The sequence below is a fragment of the Salvelinus fontinalis genome, chromosome 16 (genome assembly GCF_029448725.1).
Source record: "Salvelinus fontinalis isolate EN_2023a chromosome 16, ASM2944872v1, whole genome shotgun sequence".
In the NCBI taxonomy this organism is placed as follows: Eukaryota; Metazoa; Chordata; class Actinopteri; order Salmoniformes; family Salmonidae; genus Salvelinus; species Salvelinus fontinalis.
In genome coordinates this window covers 11,389,909-11,407,083 of record NC_074680.1, presented here as the reverse complement: position 1 = coordinate 11,407,083, position 17,175 = coordinate 11,389,909, and the positions used below count along the sequence as shown (strand labels likewise).

At 44.0% G+C, this 17,175-nt stretch overlaps 1 protein-coding gene across 4 annotated transcripts in view; it reads right to left on the bottom strand.

Moving 5' to 3' along the window:
• The window catches only part of LOC129812645 (protein quaking-A-like), an 87,510-nt gene extending 79,549 nt beyond the window's left edge, over nucleotides 1–7,961 (bottom strand). For all 4 annotated transcript variants that reach the window (XM_055864385.1, XM_055864388.1, XM_055864387.1 and 1 more), the window contains exon 1: nucleotides 7,533–7,961. In XM_055864385.1, coding sequence (XP_055720360.1) covers nucleotides 7,533–7,677 — 145 coding nt within the window. In that variant the 5' untranslated portion in view covers nucleotides 7,678–7,961. The remainder of the gene's footprint in view (nucleotides 1–7,532) is intronic.
• Between the last annotated feature and the right edge of the window lie 9,214 nt (nucleotides 7,962–17,175).

The following is a 17,175-nucleotide window of genomic DNA, read 5'->3' as shown; positions in this document are numbered from 1 at the left end:
ACTCACCTTATGGGTTGCAAAAATAAAACGACACACCCCCAGTGCACTGCTTGCTATGAATTCTGATGGTGTATTAGGGTCCTATCAAATCTGTTTTATTTATTTTGCCTGAGTCGGTTATGTTACATCTTAAATCAGGTGACTGTTCTAATTTTTTTCCAGATTCTCACACAAATATATATGCACACACTAGAGGTCGACCGATTAAATCGGAAAGGCCGATTAATAAGGGCCGATTTCACAACAATCGGAAATCAGTAAATTCGGACGCCGATTATAAATATATTTTTTTTAACACACTTTTATTTAACTGGGTAAGTCAGTTAATGAAACATTCTTATTTTCAATGACGGCCTAGGAACACATTCTTATTTTCAATGGCGGCCTAGGAACGGTGGGTTAACTGCCTTGTTCAGGGGCAGAAAGTCAGATTTTTTACCTTGTCAGCTCAGGGATTCAATCTTACGGTTAACTAGTCCAACGCTCTAACCACCTGCCTCACGAGGAGCCCGCCTGTTAAGCAAATGCAGTAAGAAGCCAAGGTAAGTTGCTAGCTAGCATTAAACGTATCTTTATAAAAAAATCTATCAATCATAATCACTAGTTATAACTACACATGGTTGATGATAGGACACGCTAGATAAACTGCGTTGCATATAATCGATGCAGTGCGCATTCGAAAGGACTGTCGTTGCTCCAACGTGTACCTAACCATAAACATTAATGCCTTTCTTAAAATCAATACACAGAAGTATATATTTTTAAACCTGCATATTTAGCTAAAAGAAATCCAGGTTAGCAGGCAATATTAACCACGTGAAATTGTGTCACTTCTCGCAGAGTCAGTGTATATGCAACAGTTTGGGCCGCCTGGCTCATTGCGAACCAATTTGCCAGAATTTTACGCAATTATGACATAACATTGAAGGTTGTGCAATGTAACAGCAATATTTAGACTTATGGATGCCACCCGTTAGATAAAAATACCGAACGGTTCCATATTTCACTGAAAGAATAAACGTTTTGTTTTCAAGATGATAGTTTCCAGATTCGACCATATTAATGACCTAAGGCTCGTATTTCTGTGTGTTATGTTATAATTAAGTCTATGATTTGACAGAGCAGACTGAGCGATGGGGGGCACCAGAAGGCTGGTAAGCATTCATTCAAACGGCACTTGTGCGTTTTGCCAGCAGCGCTTTGCAATGCCACAAGCATTGCGCTGTTTATGACTTCAAGCTAATCAACTCCCGAGATTAGGCTGGTGTAACCGATGTGAAATGGCTAGCTAGTTAGCGGGGTGGGCGCGTTTATAACGTCACTCGCCCTGAGACTTGGAGTTGTTGTTTCCCTTGCTCTGCATGGGTAACGCTGCTTCGAGGATGGCTGTTGTCGATGTGTTCCTGGTTCGAGCCCAGGTAGCGGCGAGGAGAGGGATGGAAGCTATACTGTTACACTGGCAATACTAAAGTGCCTGTAAGAACATCCAATAGTTAAATGTATATGAAATACAAATTGTATAGAGAGAAATATAATTCCTATAACTACAACCTAAAACTTCTTACCTGGGAATATTGAAGACTCATGTTAAAAAGGAACCACCAGCTTTCATATGTTCTCAGCAAGGAACTTAAACGTTAGTTCTTACATGGCACATATTGCACTTTTACTTTCTTCACCCACACTTCTTTTCATTATTTCAACAAAATTCAATATTTATTTGAGGCTAAATTGATTTTATTGATGTATTATATTAAGTTAAAATAAGTGTTCATTCAGTAATGCTGTAATTGTCATCATTACAAATGTATTAAATAATAATCGGTATTGAAAAATCATAATCGGTCGACCTCTAATACACACACAAAGTGAAGACCAGACGTACACGCACAGAGGCATTTCTGTTCCGTTTCTGGAAAGAGAAATTCAATAAAAACACCTGATGCATTTTGTTAATGTCTTATGATTCCTTTTAGAAAATTAAGTTTAACACATTGTGGTTATCCTACTAAATTAAATGTAAAATAGTTGCATTCTGTTTTAAATGTCTGGATTCCTTCTGCACTTCCCACAACAGGGATTTTATTAGGGCCCTAGTGTATGCACGTCTTTGGAACAGTAAACTCAGGGTGCTATGCTGATCATTTGAAATATATTTTGCAGCATGTTTCGTAAGACCATAGCCATGAATTAACATTCTAAAAAGACTTTGGTCTTCAAAAATCAAGTTAATGGTTTGAGTACGATCAAGTAGCGCAGTGCAATAGTAAAGTAGCCTATTCATCTAATGATAATTCAATTATTTGATTGGTCCAATTACAGATTACAACATCCCTAAACTGTCAAGTCCTGTTCACGCCATGCATAATTTGTTATCCGGTGTTCCAAATGCTGTGCCACTTCCCTTCTGACAGGAAGCACCGTGACCTTGCTTGTGGAACTTGGAGTTGCTCAAGTTCAGAGAACAGCTAAACGGAACTCAATTTTAAATTAAAGAGGGAGAATAAAATGTAAGATCCCATAAATGGCTGCTTGTAAGCAGCGAAAAACGCAGAATGGCTTGGGTGACAGAAAAAGCCAGACAACTGGGGCAGAGGCGGTTGTGATAACAGCCCCAGCACTCACGGGATTGTGGCCTGAGATAACAGGGCAGGCAGGGCCTGTTGGAGGATGACTTCATCAGCTGTAGCAGGGCCGGCCTGTGCCGGGCCAGGCTGAGCTCACAGACAACAGCATGCGGGCATCAGATAGTCCCGGAGAGGGGGGAAGGGGGGTGAGACACTATGGATCCTGGGACAGCCTTGCACTCACCCAGTCAGCCTCCTCTGGCTGCCCAATTTATTACCCACGGAGAGCACAAGGGAGCAATTGAGAAAAATCAGGCCTGCAACTCAGCTTTACAACTGGTCGCTCAGTGAATGGGTCTTGTTAATTAAATTCTATCTTATAAGTGGTGCCTTGGGAGGGAATCAGAGGCAGGGGTGTGGAGGGGAGGGTGACAGAGACCCATAAAAGGTTTCAGCCTGCACAACAACCATGCCCTGACCCCCCTCTCTCTCCCCCAGTTGAGAGCTCGTGTCTCTGAAAGCCCCAGGCACTGTCTTACTTTGCGAGTGGCACTCAATCTTGTTTGATGGCAAATTGATTGCGTGTCGAAGGTTAGTGCAGATCTAGCCCTGCCCTGTGCTTGCAAAGGGTCACCCTACGGCAGGAAATGAAGTGCCTCGGCAACGGGTAGGGACTGGGTATAGACCGACAGAACCGCATACTCTTCTGTAATCTTTATTAAGGCCAACTCTAAACCCTGACTGTCCCAGGGGACTTCCAGTGCCTAAACAGATTCACTCCTCTAAAAAACATGACACATCGCAGGGAAGCATCTGATTAAACACCAGCAACAAACCGTAAACACGAAACTCTATCCATTGTGCTTCGGTTAGCGGGGAATTAGTCTGCTCTAACGCGCGACTTGCAAGGGTTAGATGGAGATTGTAGAGAGACGGCCTTTGAACAAAACAGATCAGGTTCGAGTAAAAAGTCATCGGGTTTGACATCCAAAGAGATGACTATACAGTCTGATTCTAGTCTATACTGATTTCGTACATACCCTTACCGGCTCTAAACCAAATGCCTGTACTTCAGCTGCCTTACAAAATGTTATAGGATCTCCATGCCAACAGAAAATGCAACTTGTTTAAACAAGTTTGCTTGTTGGGGTGATGATAATGTAAAAATAAACAAGACAAAAACATGGCAGGTGTCACCAGAGAAAGATGACCTGCTTTCAAAACCACCTGTCAAGTCAAATGACCTTGACTGGCGCAATACACATCAGCAATATAAGGACCTAGGCAACACACGCATCTTGGTGCCGAGCTAAACCAGGGAACCGGGAGTAGTTGTTACACAAGGGGATCACAGGGGCTAATGCTCGTGATGTTGCCTTTCCCTCGCCATGGAAACAGCTGCGCGCACACACACACCAAGTTGAAGGCACAGGATTGTGTGTTGTCTACGCACGCGTGTGTCCGCAGCTGTCAGCAGAGCTCTGAAGGAGAACCTTAACTTCCTTCCCCTTCCAGCCGACTTTGCTTCAGCTGTTCGGTTTAGACAGAGGGCATCTTGTCAAGGTGCATTTCTGTGTGAGACGAGGCAAAGTGTTGAGTAGTGGCGCCATACCAGAGTGACTTCAATACCAGGTTTCAAATCATGATAAAACAAAGCATATTAGCAAGTCAGACAAATGGCACTTAACAGACAAACTTGGCTACCGTGCCATTCAATCACTGGACATCTTTTAAGTTTAACATCACTACGTTCAAAAACGTACATCCATTATGCTGAGTCTAATTGATTCATGCACAAATGGCTTTTACCAATCTAACACTACCATTATATTAGAGTTTAACCCTTCAAATAAATGCTATTGATAGACTGGGTAAATCAAGATGTAGCCAAGGCCCATTGCATTGTAATGCTCTAGCCCATTCTGCCTCGGCTCCCTACTCATGTGTCACAGAAGTTAACATGACGCAGCCTAGACTCCCAGTGCAGGTTAATTGGAGCAGACATGGTGCACTTTAGCTATAAAGAGTACATCAGCTGCACTAATACAGACTTGATCAGCAAGGCAAATTTGACAGACGTATCAAAATTCTACAACAGAACCATTTTACATGTCCTAGCATTCAAAAAGTAGCAGTTTCAGCATTCCATGCAACACTACCTGTGAGTAAATTATTATTCTCAATATGAGAACTTTCCAGTGTACTTCTCCATAAAACGTCTTGACAAAGACAATGCTGCTGAAACATCAGGAGATACATTTTTTTAAGTCTGTTTTTCAAGGGTATTTCCTTCAGCCAACTCCCATTGTCATTCAGTCACTCATCAGCAGGTACCAGGGTCACCTTGACTAAATGTACTAGACAGGTGTGATTCCTATAGTGCCACTTCCTATGGAACCAAAATAGAATCCCAGGCTGTAAACTAATTCCTGGAAAAATCTGCTGACACCTCATTGGAATCAAATTATTCACACAATAACCCAAGGTTAAATAAACAAAATCACTGCAGTCTGCAAGCTGTCCTCTCAGACCGAAACCACAATGAACTGCAACGTTTATCCTCACCAACTACTGAAACCGTGGTCGGCATTTGAATAACCTGAATGGCACGCAAATGTACCCCACACGACTAGCTTCCCACTGTGATTAATAGCAGCAGTCTGCTTTATAAACATCATACTGCTATGGCATGGTAATGCTTTTCCCCACACTCAGGTGACGTTCACCCTCAATATTACAGCAGTGCGCTACAAATGGGGATGGGCTCACGCCAGAAAGTGCAAGTCCAAAGAGTGCGCAAAGAGGGCTGCACCTAGACAGCCTCCTGCTCTGGGGTGATTTTCCTCACACACACACTCAACATTTGACAGAGGGGTAAAGTTTGGGTGGCTGCTGTGGTAAGCCCAGTAAACTGTAGAGCTGGAAAGCGCAGAAGACAGCATGTGAATTGTGAAACCTTATGAGCAGCCAGGGAAGGCTCAGCCCCAGTCTCTTAAACTTCCCCCAATACTGTTGAGTAAAAAGCCCAGGGTGGTGCAGCCACATTGGGCTGCCAGGTGAGCGTTCACTGTGGCCAGGCTTCGAGAGCTGGCTGGGTAAACCAATTCAGCAAGAGCGAAACACTGTGGTGCCTGGTCCCTTTTCCTCTTATCTGGAGGAGTTTGGGTACAATAGTGGGGGTAGGGAGGCAGGATGAAATTCAGGAGAGAAAAAAAGCCCCCCCAGTTTCCTGTCTCCATTGAAAAAACAGTAGGGAGGGAAGGAAAGGGTTGAGTGAGCAGGGGTTAAAGCAACAAAAGATTCATATATATATATATATATATTTTTTTGTTTTGTTGGTAGAACAGACATGTTTGCATGTATTAGAGTGTCTCATCTCCAACCACTCCCCCTGCGATTTTTTTTATTATCTCCAAAACCACCTCTCCAGAATTAATTTCAGCAATGCTTCGTGAAAGTTGTGAGTTTATCTAAACTGGCTTTATGGTAGACTGGAGAGGTAGAAGCCGGCTGGTGAGTTAGAAGCGGCACAGTGCAAACAACTTGTTTTAAAGGTGATAATACTCCTTTGATTGAAATGGCGTGTAAAAATGTGTACCATAAGATAAACATGACATTATGGTTCTATATTTGGAATAAAACTCGGTCTTCAATAAAGTACTTCACCAGACTAGATTCAACGGAATACTTTTCGCAATTCCAACGCACTATAGCGACACTAATCTTTATTTCCAGAAAAGTGACTAGATGTCAGCTGTCCAGATCAGATAAGGGCAGGACAGTGAGGGGGAAGTGGCGCTCTCTAGCGTCACCTACTCAATTACATAAACCACACACACACGACTCCCGTTATGAATAGTACATTGGAGGGTTTCCCAAACTCGGTCTTGCACGTTTTGTTTTTTTCTACACAGCCGATTCAAATGAGTTCGTTATTTGAGTCAGCTATGTAGTTATATACAATAATGCAGTTTTTCCCTAACATAAATAGGCCGCAATAGCAGTATATAGTTATGTAAACCATGGATCTGAAGTGGCAGACTAGAAAATATCATGCGACAACGTGGCTGAGACGATGGCACTGACAAAGGCATGTAACAAAACACGACTATAGAACAAACTACACAATTCCAACCTAAACAGTTGATATTTGTTTTCGCGGTTAATAAAAACATTTTAGCCTAAATACCACCATTAGCTGCAAATCTAACGAAACTAGAAATATTTTCACGGCAAACCACTGCCGAGCCATTGTTTCAAAATCCGAACCGCAACAGTCGAGGAACATTCAGGTGTGGCGCAATTCCATCAGGCAGCTGAAACAAAGTGTATGCATGTTTATCCCAACAAAAACGAGCTGTTATGGCGTGAATACGGACAGATGCATTGTGTTTGATAGGCAACTTTGTCCACGAAGGCTGGCACGTTTTATCTTGACAAGTTTGCCAATTTTTTTACCAATCCATTTCACACGAGTTCGATGAAACGTGGAGACTGGCTCTCTAAAAACAAACTCTTATTCACCCATAATCATACTTGACAGGATAGGCTACAATAGAATATACAGTTCTCATCCAGGTTCTTCCTACAACTAGGATACACTGGTAAGAAAATGTCGAGCTAGTTTATCGGTCCTGGCTAGCTAGTTAGCGGGCTAAAAACTTATACTTCGTCGTCACATGTAAAGCCAAACGACATGTTTAGCTACAAATAAATTGGAGGTTTGGTTGGAGAGAGAATCCTTGTTGAATGGTGCAAGAAACTAGTTTCACTTCCTCGAAGTTCTCAATTTGTAAAGTTAAAAGAAGTTGTTGCGCTCTGCGATACTGTAACTCGCTAGCCTGCCATGTTAGCCGGGCTATGTAGTTAGCTACCATGCCTGCGCTCTTTGCAGCAAGAATGCCCACCGAGCTCAAGAAATACGCTTTCTCTCCCAACCTCCACATTTCTCAAGGCGGCATTTACCTTCATCGAGAAGCCTTTCAAGGTGTGTAAAGATGCCGCACAGATTTGGCAAACTGGTCATCAACTTCTTTTCGTTCAACAATTGCATCAAATAGTCGGGACTCGGCCTCGGCCTCTCCTTCACTTCGATCTCCCCGACCATCATCTTTGCGTCGAGTGCGAGCGAGCCTCCAACAGAATCCTTTCTTATGAAAATAATTGTTTTTAAAAATGCTCAAGAAAAAAAAAACTTGCAGATCAAATCCTTTGGTTCCCCCCAAGTTTCGATCGCTGTAGTTTGACGACCCTGTGTGCAATATCTGAATTAAGTTGTTGTTGTTCGAGCGGAGAGGAAAAAATAACCACTATCTCCTCCCAAAGAGTTCGTTCGCCGTGTACTCTCCTCTACTCTGTGCGCCCAGGGACGTATCAATTTAACCACTGTCAGTGCGAGCGGGTATTAACCGAAAGCGTTCGTCCTCCTCTTCACCTATTGGCCAGAATCGCTTTCAAGGGACTGATGATATAACCAATAATGACAAGGTACTGCACCATGAAGGCGGTGACGTGCCAATAGGTATCACGAGCTACACAAAGATTAGAACCAATACAGTGCATGGAATACAGTGGACGTTTAATTACAGATTTCATACACAGGTTGTACCTTGTCGTTTGTCTCTAACGTTTCTCTGTAACTACCAATATGTCCTAATCAGAGCCCTAAATAGGATATTTCGGTAGTTAACAGCGAAATGAAAAGCATAGGATACTTTGGAAATATTGCAAATTAAGCATTGTTACATTTCACCACTTAGATAATGATGAATGTTTTAATTTGATGGAGATAATTATATTCAATATTATGGTACACCCCCCTCGCATCTTCAACTGTGATATAATATAAATATAATTATTAATATTGGACAACCAACAGTTGTATTATTAGTTGTGTGACCAAAATAGACACGGGTCATGACATTTAAAATCGAAAACAGCTCCCTAAAATACCTCTCAAGGTCCGCTTTGGATGAATTAATCAATGTGACAATAATCAGTACATGCCTAGGCTATTATAACAGGCCTGCCCCTTCCTTGGACAGACCTTTCCATATCCATTGAAGCTGAACTCAATGCAGATGATCAATAGCCCACACAATGGAGCCACCTGGGTCGTTCCGTAATTGTCTAATTCAAAGAAACCCTGTCATGTTCTAATTTTGGTAGCTGTCGACTGAGCGCGGCCCACCTAAATCTGCGAATTTGACCTTGGCCCCTATTCAATTGGTTCACTGTAGTCTATCTGCCTTTTGTGGACGTAGTCCCTCTGCTTTGGCGTATGAATACTAACCAGCTGCACTGTGACCTGCTTTAGCCGTCGTGTCAGCCCTCAGTGATACACTTCATTCCAGGGCCACGTTCAGTTGTTAAACGTTGTCAAACGTTGCAGATAGAAATGCAGTGAATAGCACCGACATAATTCCTTGTTCTACATGCTGGAGAGCATTGTTTGTTCTACGTGACATATTTCTATATGCATGTTCCAAAACGTGTCCTGCTGAACGTGTCCCTGGATCTATCACTGCAGGAGGGGAGATGTGATATGTTTGCCCATAGAAAAAGAATGAGGTCTATTAATCATTGTAATTCTAAAACATTGTGTTGTTGTAATATCTGTCCCTCACACTAAGCTGCTACAATTAGCCATCTCAAGCTGTGGTACATCGAACAAGACAACAAAGTAGAAATATCATTAACACTGACATACCAGATCTTAAGACATTTATCCACATGATTGTGTTGCCATCCGTCAGAGGAAAAAAGCCTCCAACATGCAATTTACGGCTGGGGTAAGATATGTGTGCCCCCTCTCTTCCAATTACCAAAGAACTGCTGTGAATGTACGCAATACCGGCGGTGAAAACACATCACAAATATCTGGATTTTTCTTTTTAAAGGATAGATAACTGGATCAGGTCCTTTTTACTTAAAGGAGAGATAACACACTGGGCAATACAGGGGGAAAAAACTAGGAAGATAGAAAAATAAACCCTTATTTTCTGTGACTCAGAGATAGCCAAATTGTTCATGGTGTTTGCTTTATGTTTCCCTTTTTCACCACCTCCCTTAGTTGAACCAAAGTGATCGAGAAAAGTCACAGATTTCGGGAATCAAAAAGATCTGGCATTTATTTCAAGCTTTGAAAATGTGTTTATTTTTTTATCTCCATTGGCGCGCATGGTAATTTGTACCTTGCGCCTGGCTTTGTTTCTAAGTTGGGTCACATGCTCGTGGTGTAGATGTGTGTGTGTGTGTGTATGAGAGAGAGTGACTGTCTTGGCAGCGAGCTAGTGTACAGCTGAGATATAGTGTTAATCACCCCCATTGCACCCCCAACCCCTGTGTTTTCGTATTTTATTTAATAACACGGGCTCCTTTTAACAATTAATCCAATTATTGAGGTTCCGGATTACTTTGTGAACATGCGTTCGTTTAGCTCCTTTTGAAGAGGGTGTTAAAGGGCCACTGAGGGGCCACAGTTCCTGGCATCAGAGGCCACTGCCACAAGCAAGTCAAGGACATTATTCCAGCTAGGTTGAGATAACACTGTGATAAAGCTGTTGTAACATTCTCTATCACAGCAGTAGTGATGCTGAGGCCCAAAGGCCCTGTTAACAAACATACACACAGCACAAAATGTGCGTAACAAAACCCATTTTCTTTCCCATTTGTGTTCTTGTGTTCTATAGCCTACTACTGGATACCGACAGGCAAATATGCTGCCTGAATCTGGGTCAATTACAGACAAATCCATGGGAGAGAGAGAGGGTGAAATAGAAACGAGAAGTAAGCACATTGTTTGAGAGGCTGGCGGTGGGTAAAACAAGGCATACTGTACATAACACACACACAAATGAACCCCAGGAGACCTCTGAGTTAAAAAAAAAAAATTGTTTTATTTCACCTTTATTTAACCAGGTAGGCTAGTTGAGAACAAGTTCTCATTTGCAACTGCGACCTGGCCAAGATAAAGCATAGCAGTGTGAACAGACAACAACACAGAGTTACACATGGAGTAAACAATAAACAAGTCAATAACATGGTAGAAAAAAAGAGAATCTATATACAATGTGTGCAAAAGGCATGAGGAGGTAGGCAATAAATCGAATAATTACAATTTAGCAGATTAACACTGGAGTGATAAATCATCAGATGATCATGTGCAAGTAGAGATACTGGTGTGCAAAAGAGCAGAAAATTAAATAAATAAAAGCAGTATGGGGGGTGAGGTAGGTAAATTGGGTGGGCTATATACCGATGGACTATGTACAGCTGCAGCGATCGGTTAGCTGCTCGGATAGCAGATGTTTAAAGTTGTTGAGGGAGATAAAAGTCTCCAACTTCAGAGATTTTTGCAATTCGTTCCAGTCGCAGTCAGCAGAGAACTGGAAGGAAAGGCGTCCAAATGAGGTTTTGGCTTTAGGGATGATCAGTGAGATACACCTGCTGGAGCGCGTGCTGCGGGTGGGTGTAGCCATCGTGACCAGTGAGCTGAGATAAGGCGGCACTTTACCTAGCATAGCCTTGTAGATGACCTGGAGCCAGTGGGTCTGACGACGAACATGTAGCGAGGGCCAGCCGACTAGGGCATACAGGTCGCAGTGGTGGGTCGTATAAGGTGCTTTAGTGACAAAACGGATGGCACTGTGATAAACTGCATCCAGTTTGCTGAGTAGAGTATTGGAAGCTATTTTTTAGATGACATCGCCGAAGTCGAGGATCGGTAGTATAGTCAGTTTTACTAGGGTAAGTTTGGCGGTGTGAGTGAAGGAGGCTTTGTTGCGAAATAGAAAGCCGACTCTAGATTTGATTTTGGATTGGAGATGTTTGATATGAGTCTGGAAGGAAAGTTTGCTGTTGGCCAAGGTTGGAGTCGCCAGGAGGAAGGCATGGCCAGCCGTTGAGAAATGCTTGTTGAAGTTTTCGATTATCACGGATTTATCGGTGGTGACCGTGTTACCTAGCCTCAGTGCAGTGGGCAGCTGGGAGGAGGTGCTCTTGTTCTCCATGGACTTTACAGTATCCCAGAACTTTTTGGAGTTAGAGCTACAGGATGCAAATTTCTGCTTGAAAAAGCTGGCCTTTGCTTTCCTGACTGACTGCGTGTGTTGGTTCCTGACTTCCCTGAACAGTTGCATATCACGAGGGCTCTTCGATGCTATTGCAGTTCGTCACAGGATGTTTTTGTGCTGGTCGGGGGCAGTCAGGTCTGGAGTGAACCAAGGGCTATATCTGTTCTTAGTTCTGCATTTTTTTGAACGGAGCATGCTTGTCTAATATGGTGAGGAAGTAACTTTTAAAGAATGACCAGGCATCCTCAACTGACGGGATGAGGTCAATATCCTTCCAGGGTACCCGGGCCAGGTCGATTAGAAAGGCCTGCTCGCAGAAGTGTTTTAGGGAGCGTTTGACAGTGATGAGGGGTGGTCGTTTGACCACGAACCCGTAGCGGATACAGGCAATGAGGCAGTGATCGCTGAGATCTTGATTGAAGACAGCAGAGGTGTATTTGGAGGGCAAGTTGGTCAGGATAATGTCTATTAGGGTGCCCATGTTTACGGATTTAGGGTTGTACCTGGTGGGTTCCTTGATGATTTGTGTGAGATTGAGGGCATCTAGCTTAGATTGTAGGACTGCCGGGGTGTTAAGCATATCCCAGTTTAGGTCACCTAACAGAACAAACTCTGAAGCTAGATGGGGAGCAATCAATTCACAGATGGTGTCCAGGGCACAGCTGGGAGCTGAGGGGGGTCGGTAGCAGGCGGCAACAGTGAGAGACTTATTTCTGGAGAGATTAATTTTTAAAATTAGAAGTTCGAACTGTTTGGGCATAGACCTGGAAAGTATGACAGAACTTTGCAGGCTATCTCTGCAGTAGATTGCAACTCCTCCCCCTTTGGCAGTTCTATCTTGACGGAAAGTGTTATAGTTGGGTATGGAAATCTCCGAATTTTTGGTGGCCTTCCTAAGCCAGGATTCAGACACGGTAAGGACATCAGGGTTGGCAGAGTGTGCTAAAGCGGTGAGTAAGACAAACTTAGGGAGGAGGCTTCTGATGTTGACATGCATGAGGCCAAGGCTTTTTCGATCACAGAAGTCAACAAATGAGGGTGCCTGAAAACATGCAGGGCCTGGGTTTACCTCCACATCACCCGAGGAACAGAGTAGTAGGGTGAGGGTGCGGCTAAAGGCTATCAAAACTGGTCGCCTAGAGCGTTGGGGACAAGGAATAAAAGGAGCAGATTTATGGGCGTGGTAGAATAGATTCTGGGCATAATGTGCAGACAGGGGTATGGTGGGGTGAGGGTACAGCGGAGGTAAGCCCAGGCACTGGGTGATGATAAGAGAGGTTGTATCTCTGGACATGCTGGTCTCAATGGGTGAGGTCACCGCATGTGTGGGAGGTGGGACAAAGGAGGTATCAGAGGTACGGAGAGTGGAACTACGGGGTCCATTGCAAACCAAAACAATGATAACAAGCCTGAACAACAGTATACAAGGCATATTGATATTTGAGAGAGACATACAGTAAGGCATAAAGTGATTGCAGGTCTTGATTGGGAGAGCTAGCTAAAACAACAGGTGAGATAACAGCAGCTAGTCAGCTAACACAGCAACAGCAGGTAAAAATGGCGACGACTAGGCAGAGAGGGTCGGATTAACTACACACAGAGCCTGAGTTAAAACACAGAGCCGACAGATAAAACACAAATAAACAGAATGGAGTGCCGTGAATTAATGGACAGTCCGGCAGGCATCAGCTATGTAGCCAAGTGATCATAGTGTCCAGGGGGCAGCCGTAGATGGAGCAGGGAAGCCGCCACTAAGCTAGCACGCGGCGTTTAAAGTTAGTAGCCCGGGGGGGTGGTCTGCTCAGACAGAGGGGGTCTGCTCAGATGGAGGCCGGTTGAGGGCACAGCGGATGGGGTATTCGTCTGCAGACCAGACGTGGTCGTGTCGACAGAATATCCAAGCCGGATGGCGATGGCGAAAGAGAGGTTGTGATTGTAGAATTGTGTTTGCTAACTGGTGCTAGCTTTGTGGCAGTGGCGCTAGCTGCGCTAGCTGCGCTAGCTGCAAGCTAGCTGTGAGGATCAGAAGTAGTGGCCCAGGGATTACGGCAGGAATTGTTGTCGAGAGACAGTCCGATGCTGGTAAATTGGTGAGTAATAGCCAGGCTAATAACAGAGCTGGTGTCTGTGCAGAAGGTAAAATCTGCTAGCAGCGGCTAAAAATTGCTAAATAGCTTGTAGCTGATTAGCTGGTTAGCTACTGGGGGTTCTTGAATGTGTTTTAAAGTTAAAAAATAATAGTGATTCCGTATCACATTGGGTGAGGTAGGTTATCGGAAGGTATAATCAAATTAAAAATCGAAAAGAGATAGATTATTATTATTTTTTTAATATATACAAGAAATACGAAAAATACAAACGTACACGAGAGGACTAAACAAACACGTCTACACTGCTACGCCATCTTGAGTACCTGAGATGATTATAATTGTGTCCCTGTGTGGTTGTGTGTTTGGTGGGGGGGGAGTTAGATGCAGTGTGTGTGTTAGTGCATGGGGGATCAATTGTATTCCTCCATTCTCCACAGGTCGGGGATGGGGGGGGGTTGGGTCAGAGGAGGCTCAAAGTGGAGCGGCTCCTTTCCCTTCTTTTTTACCCTCTCGTTTTTTACCCATCCTCAGCAATCAGCAGCTCCGTCAGCCTGGGTGGTGGTGGATTAGGACTCTAATCCAGTCAGCAGCGTGGCGACAGATATCACATGATGGATGTGGCTCCCCGGCACCAATGCAGTGCTCTAATCAAGCAGGCAGGCGCTGTCTGTCCGTAAATGCCACAGGCCACAGGCCACAGGTCACAGGCGCAGCTGGTCGCTGAGAGTGGAGGGGTAAAGCCAAGGACTGTATATTTTGTTTTCTAAGGCAACATTTTCCATAACCTCCTTGGCACCTTCTCAATGATATATTTGAGTATTTTCACCTTTTCACCCTAAAGCAGGGCTGATCCCGACATGGCATTGGATGAATGGATGGATGATGGATTTGGTGAAGAGATGGCAAGCTTGGTTTGCAAGTGTAACAAGTGTTATTGTTCAAAAGTCCTCAGATGTTACATGGAATAGCGCTTCTGTTGAAGGTCACCTTGGCGCATTGCCTTTTTCTATTAGTGGTTCGTCCACTCGGTGGAATGGCATGCGTGGCTGTTGTCACAGGGGGAGGAGGGAGGGAGGTTGATAGAACTAGAACAGCTGCAGCCACCTCTTGATAGGACAAATTTCCCCCCAACCTGCCTGCCATTTATCAGTCAGCGGGACAAAAGTCAACCCAATGGCACTCCAATGACCTACAGCGTCCTAAACCATGGGTCACTCTGACAAACTGGGGACAAACTGCGAGAAGCACATCTGAAAAGTCTACGAATGGCTAGAGCTCAGGTGGAAATCCTGCCAATGCTACAACTGTAACCATGATTGTAAACAGGGTGTGGGTACTCCTAGCCCCACAGCAGATAAGAAAGAGAGAGAGTGTGTGCGTGTGCATGTATGTTGTCCATGCATGTGTGTGTGTGTGTGTGTGTATGTGTGTGCGTGTATGTGTGTGTGTGTTTGTATGAGGCAGAGGAGTATGGAGAATGTTTGTGAGTCAAATCAAAATGTATAAGTCGCGTACACATATTTTGCAGATGTTATGTAAAAAAAAAGCTTATGTTTCTAACTCCAACAGTGCAGTAATACCTAACGATACAAAATAATACAGACAAATCCCCCAAAACAAAAATAAATTAAGAAATATCAGAATATTTTGTATTCCGGACTCTGACATTGTTCCTTATATTAAGAATATAAGGAACAATGTCAGAGTCCGGAATACATATATATATATACACAAAAATATGTGGCCACCCCTTCAAATTAATGGAATCGGCTATTTCAGCCACACTTATTGCTGACAGGTGTATAAAATCGAGCACACAGCCATTCCATCTTCATAGACAAACATTGGCATTAGAATGGCCTTACTGAAGAGGTCATTGACTTTCAACATGGCACCGTCATAGGATGCCACTTTTCCAACAAGTCAGTTGGTCAAATTTCTGCCCTGTTAGAGCTGCCCCGGTCAACTGTTAGTGCTGTTATTGTGAAGTGGAAACATCTAGGAGCAACAACGGCTCAGCCGCGAAGTGGTAGAACACACAAGCACACAGAACGGGACCGCCGAGTGCCAAAGCGCGTAAAAATCGTCTGTCCTTAGTTGCAACACTCACCACTGAGTAATAAATTGCCTCTGGAAGCAACGTCACCACAAGAACTGTTCGATGGGAGCTTCATGAAATGGTTTTCCATGGCCGAGCAGCCGCACACAAGCCTAAGATCACCATGTCCAATGCCAAGCGTTGGCTGGAGTGGTGTAAAGCTCACTGCAATTGGACTGGAGCAGTGGAAACACGTTCTCTGGAGTGATGAATCACGCTTCACCGTCTGGCAGTCCGACAGATGGATCTGGGTTTGGCGGATGTCAGGAGAACGCTACCTGCCCCAATGCATAGTGCTAACTGTAAAGTTTGGTGGAGGAGGAATAAGGGTCTGCGGCTGGTTTTCATGGTTCGGGGTAGGCCCCTTAGTTCCAGTGAAGGGAAATCTTAAAGATACAGCATACAATGACATTCTAGACGATTCTGTGCTTCCAACTTTGTGGCAACAGTTTCGAGAAGGCCTTTTCACGACAAAGCGAGGTCCATACAGAACTGTTTTTCAAGATCGGTGTGGAAGAACTTGACTGGCCTGCACATAGCCCTACGTCAACCCCATCGAACACCTTTGGTATGAATTGGAACGCCGACTGCGAGCCAGACGAAACGCCCAACATCTGTGCCCGACCTCAATAATGCTCTTGTGGCTGAATGGAAGCAAGTCCCGCAGAAATGTTACAACATTTAGTGGAAAGCCATCCCAGAAGAGTGGAGGCTGTTATAGCAGCAAAGGTTAAACCAACTCCATATTCATGCCATGATTTTGGAATGAGATGTTTGACGAGCAGGTGTCCACATACTTTTGGTCATGTAGTATATACAGTACCAGTCAAACATTTTAAATACTGTAACACATATGGAATAATGTAGTAACCAAAAAAGTGTTAAACAAATCAAAATATATTTTATATTTAAGATTCTTCAAAGTAGCCACCCTTTGCATTGATGACAGCTTTGCACACTCTTGGAATTCTCTCAACCAGCTTAACCTGGAATGATTTTCCAACAGTCTTGAAGGAGTTCCCACATGTGCTGAGCACTTGTTGGCTGCTTTTCCTTCACTCTGCTGTCCAACTCATCCCAAACCATCTCAATTGGGTTGAGGATGGGTGATTGTGGAGGCCAGGTCAACTGATGCAGCACTCCATCACTCTCCTCAAATAGCCCTTACACAGCCTGGAGGTGTGTTGGGTCATTGTCCTGTTGAAAAACAAATGATAGTCCCACTAATTGCAAACCAGATGGGATGGCGTATTGCTGCAGAATGCTGTGCTTCTTGCCACTAGGGGGGTGCCATTTCGACATAGCACAAATTCGTCTCCAAATTAAACTGCCTCGTACTCAATTCT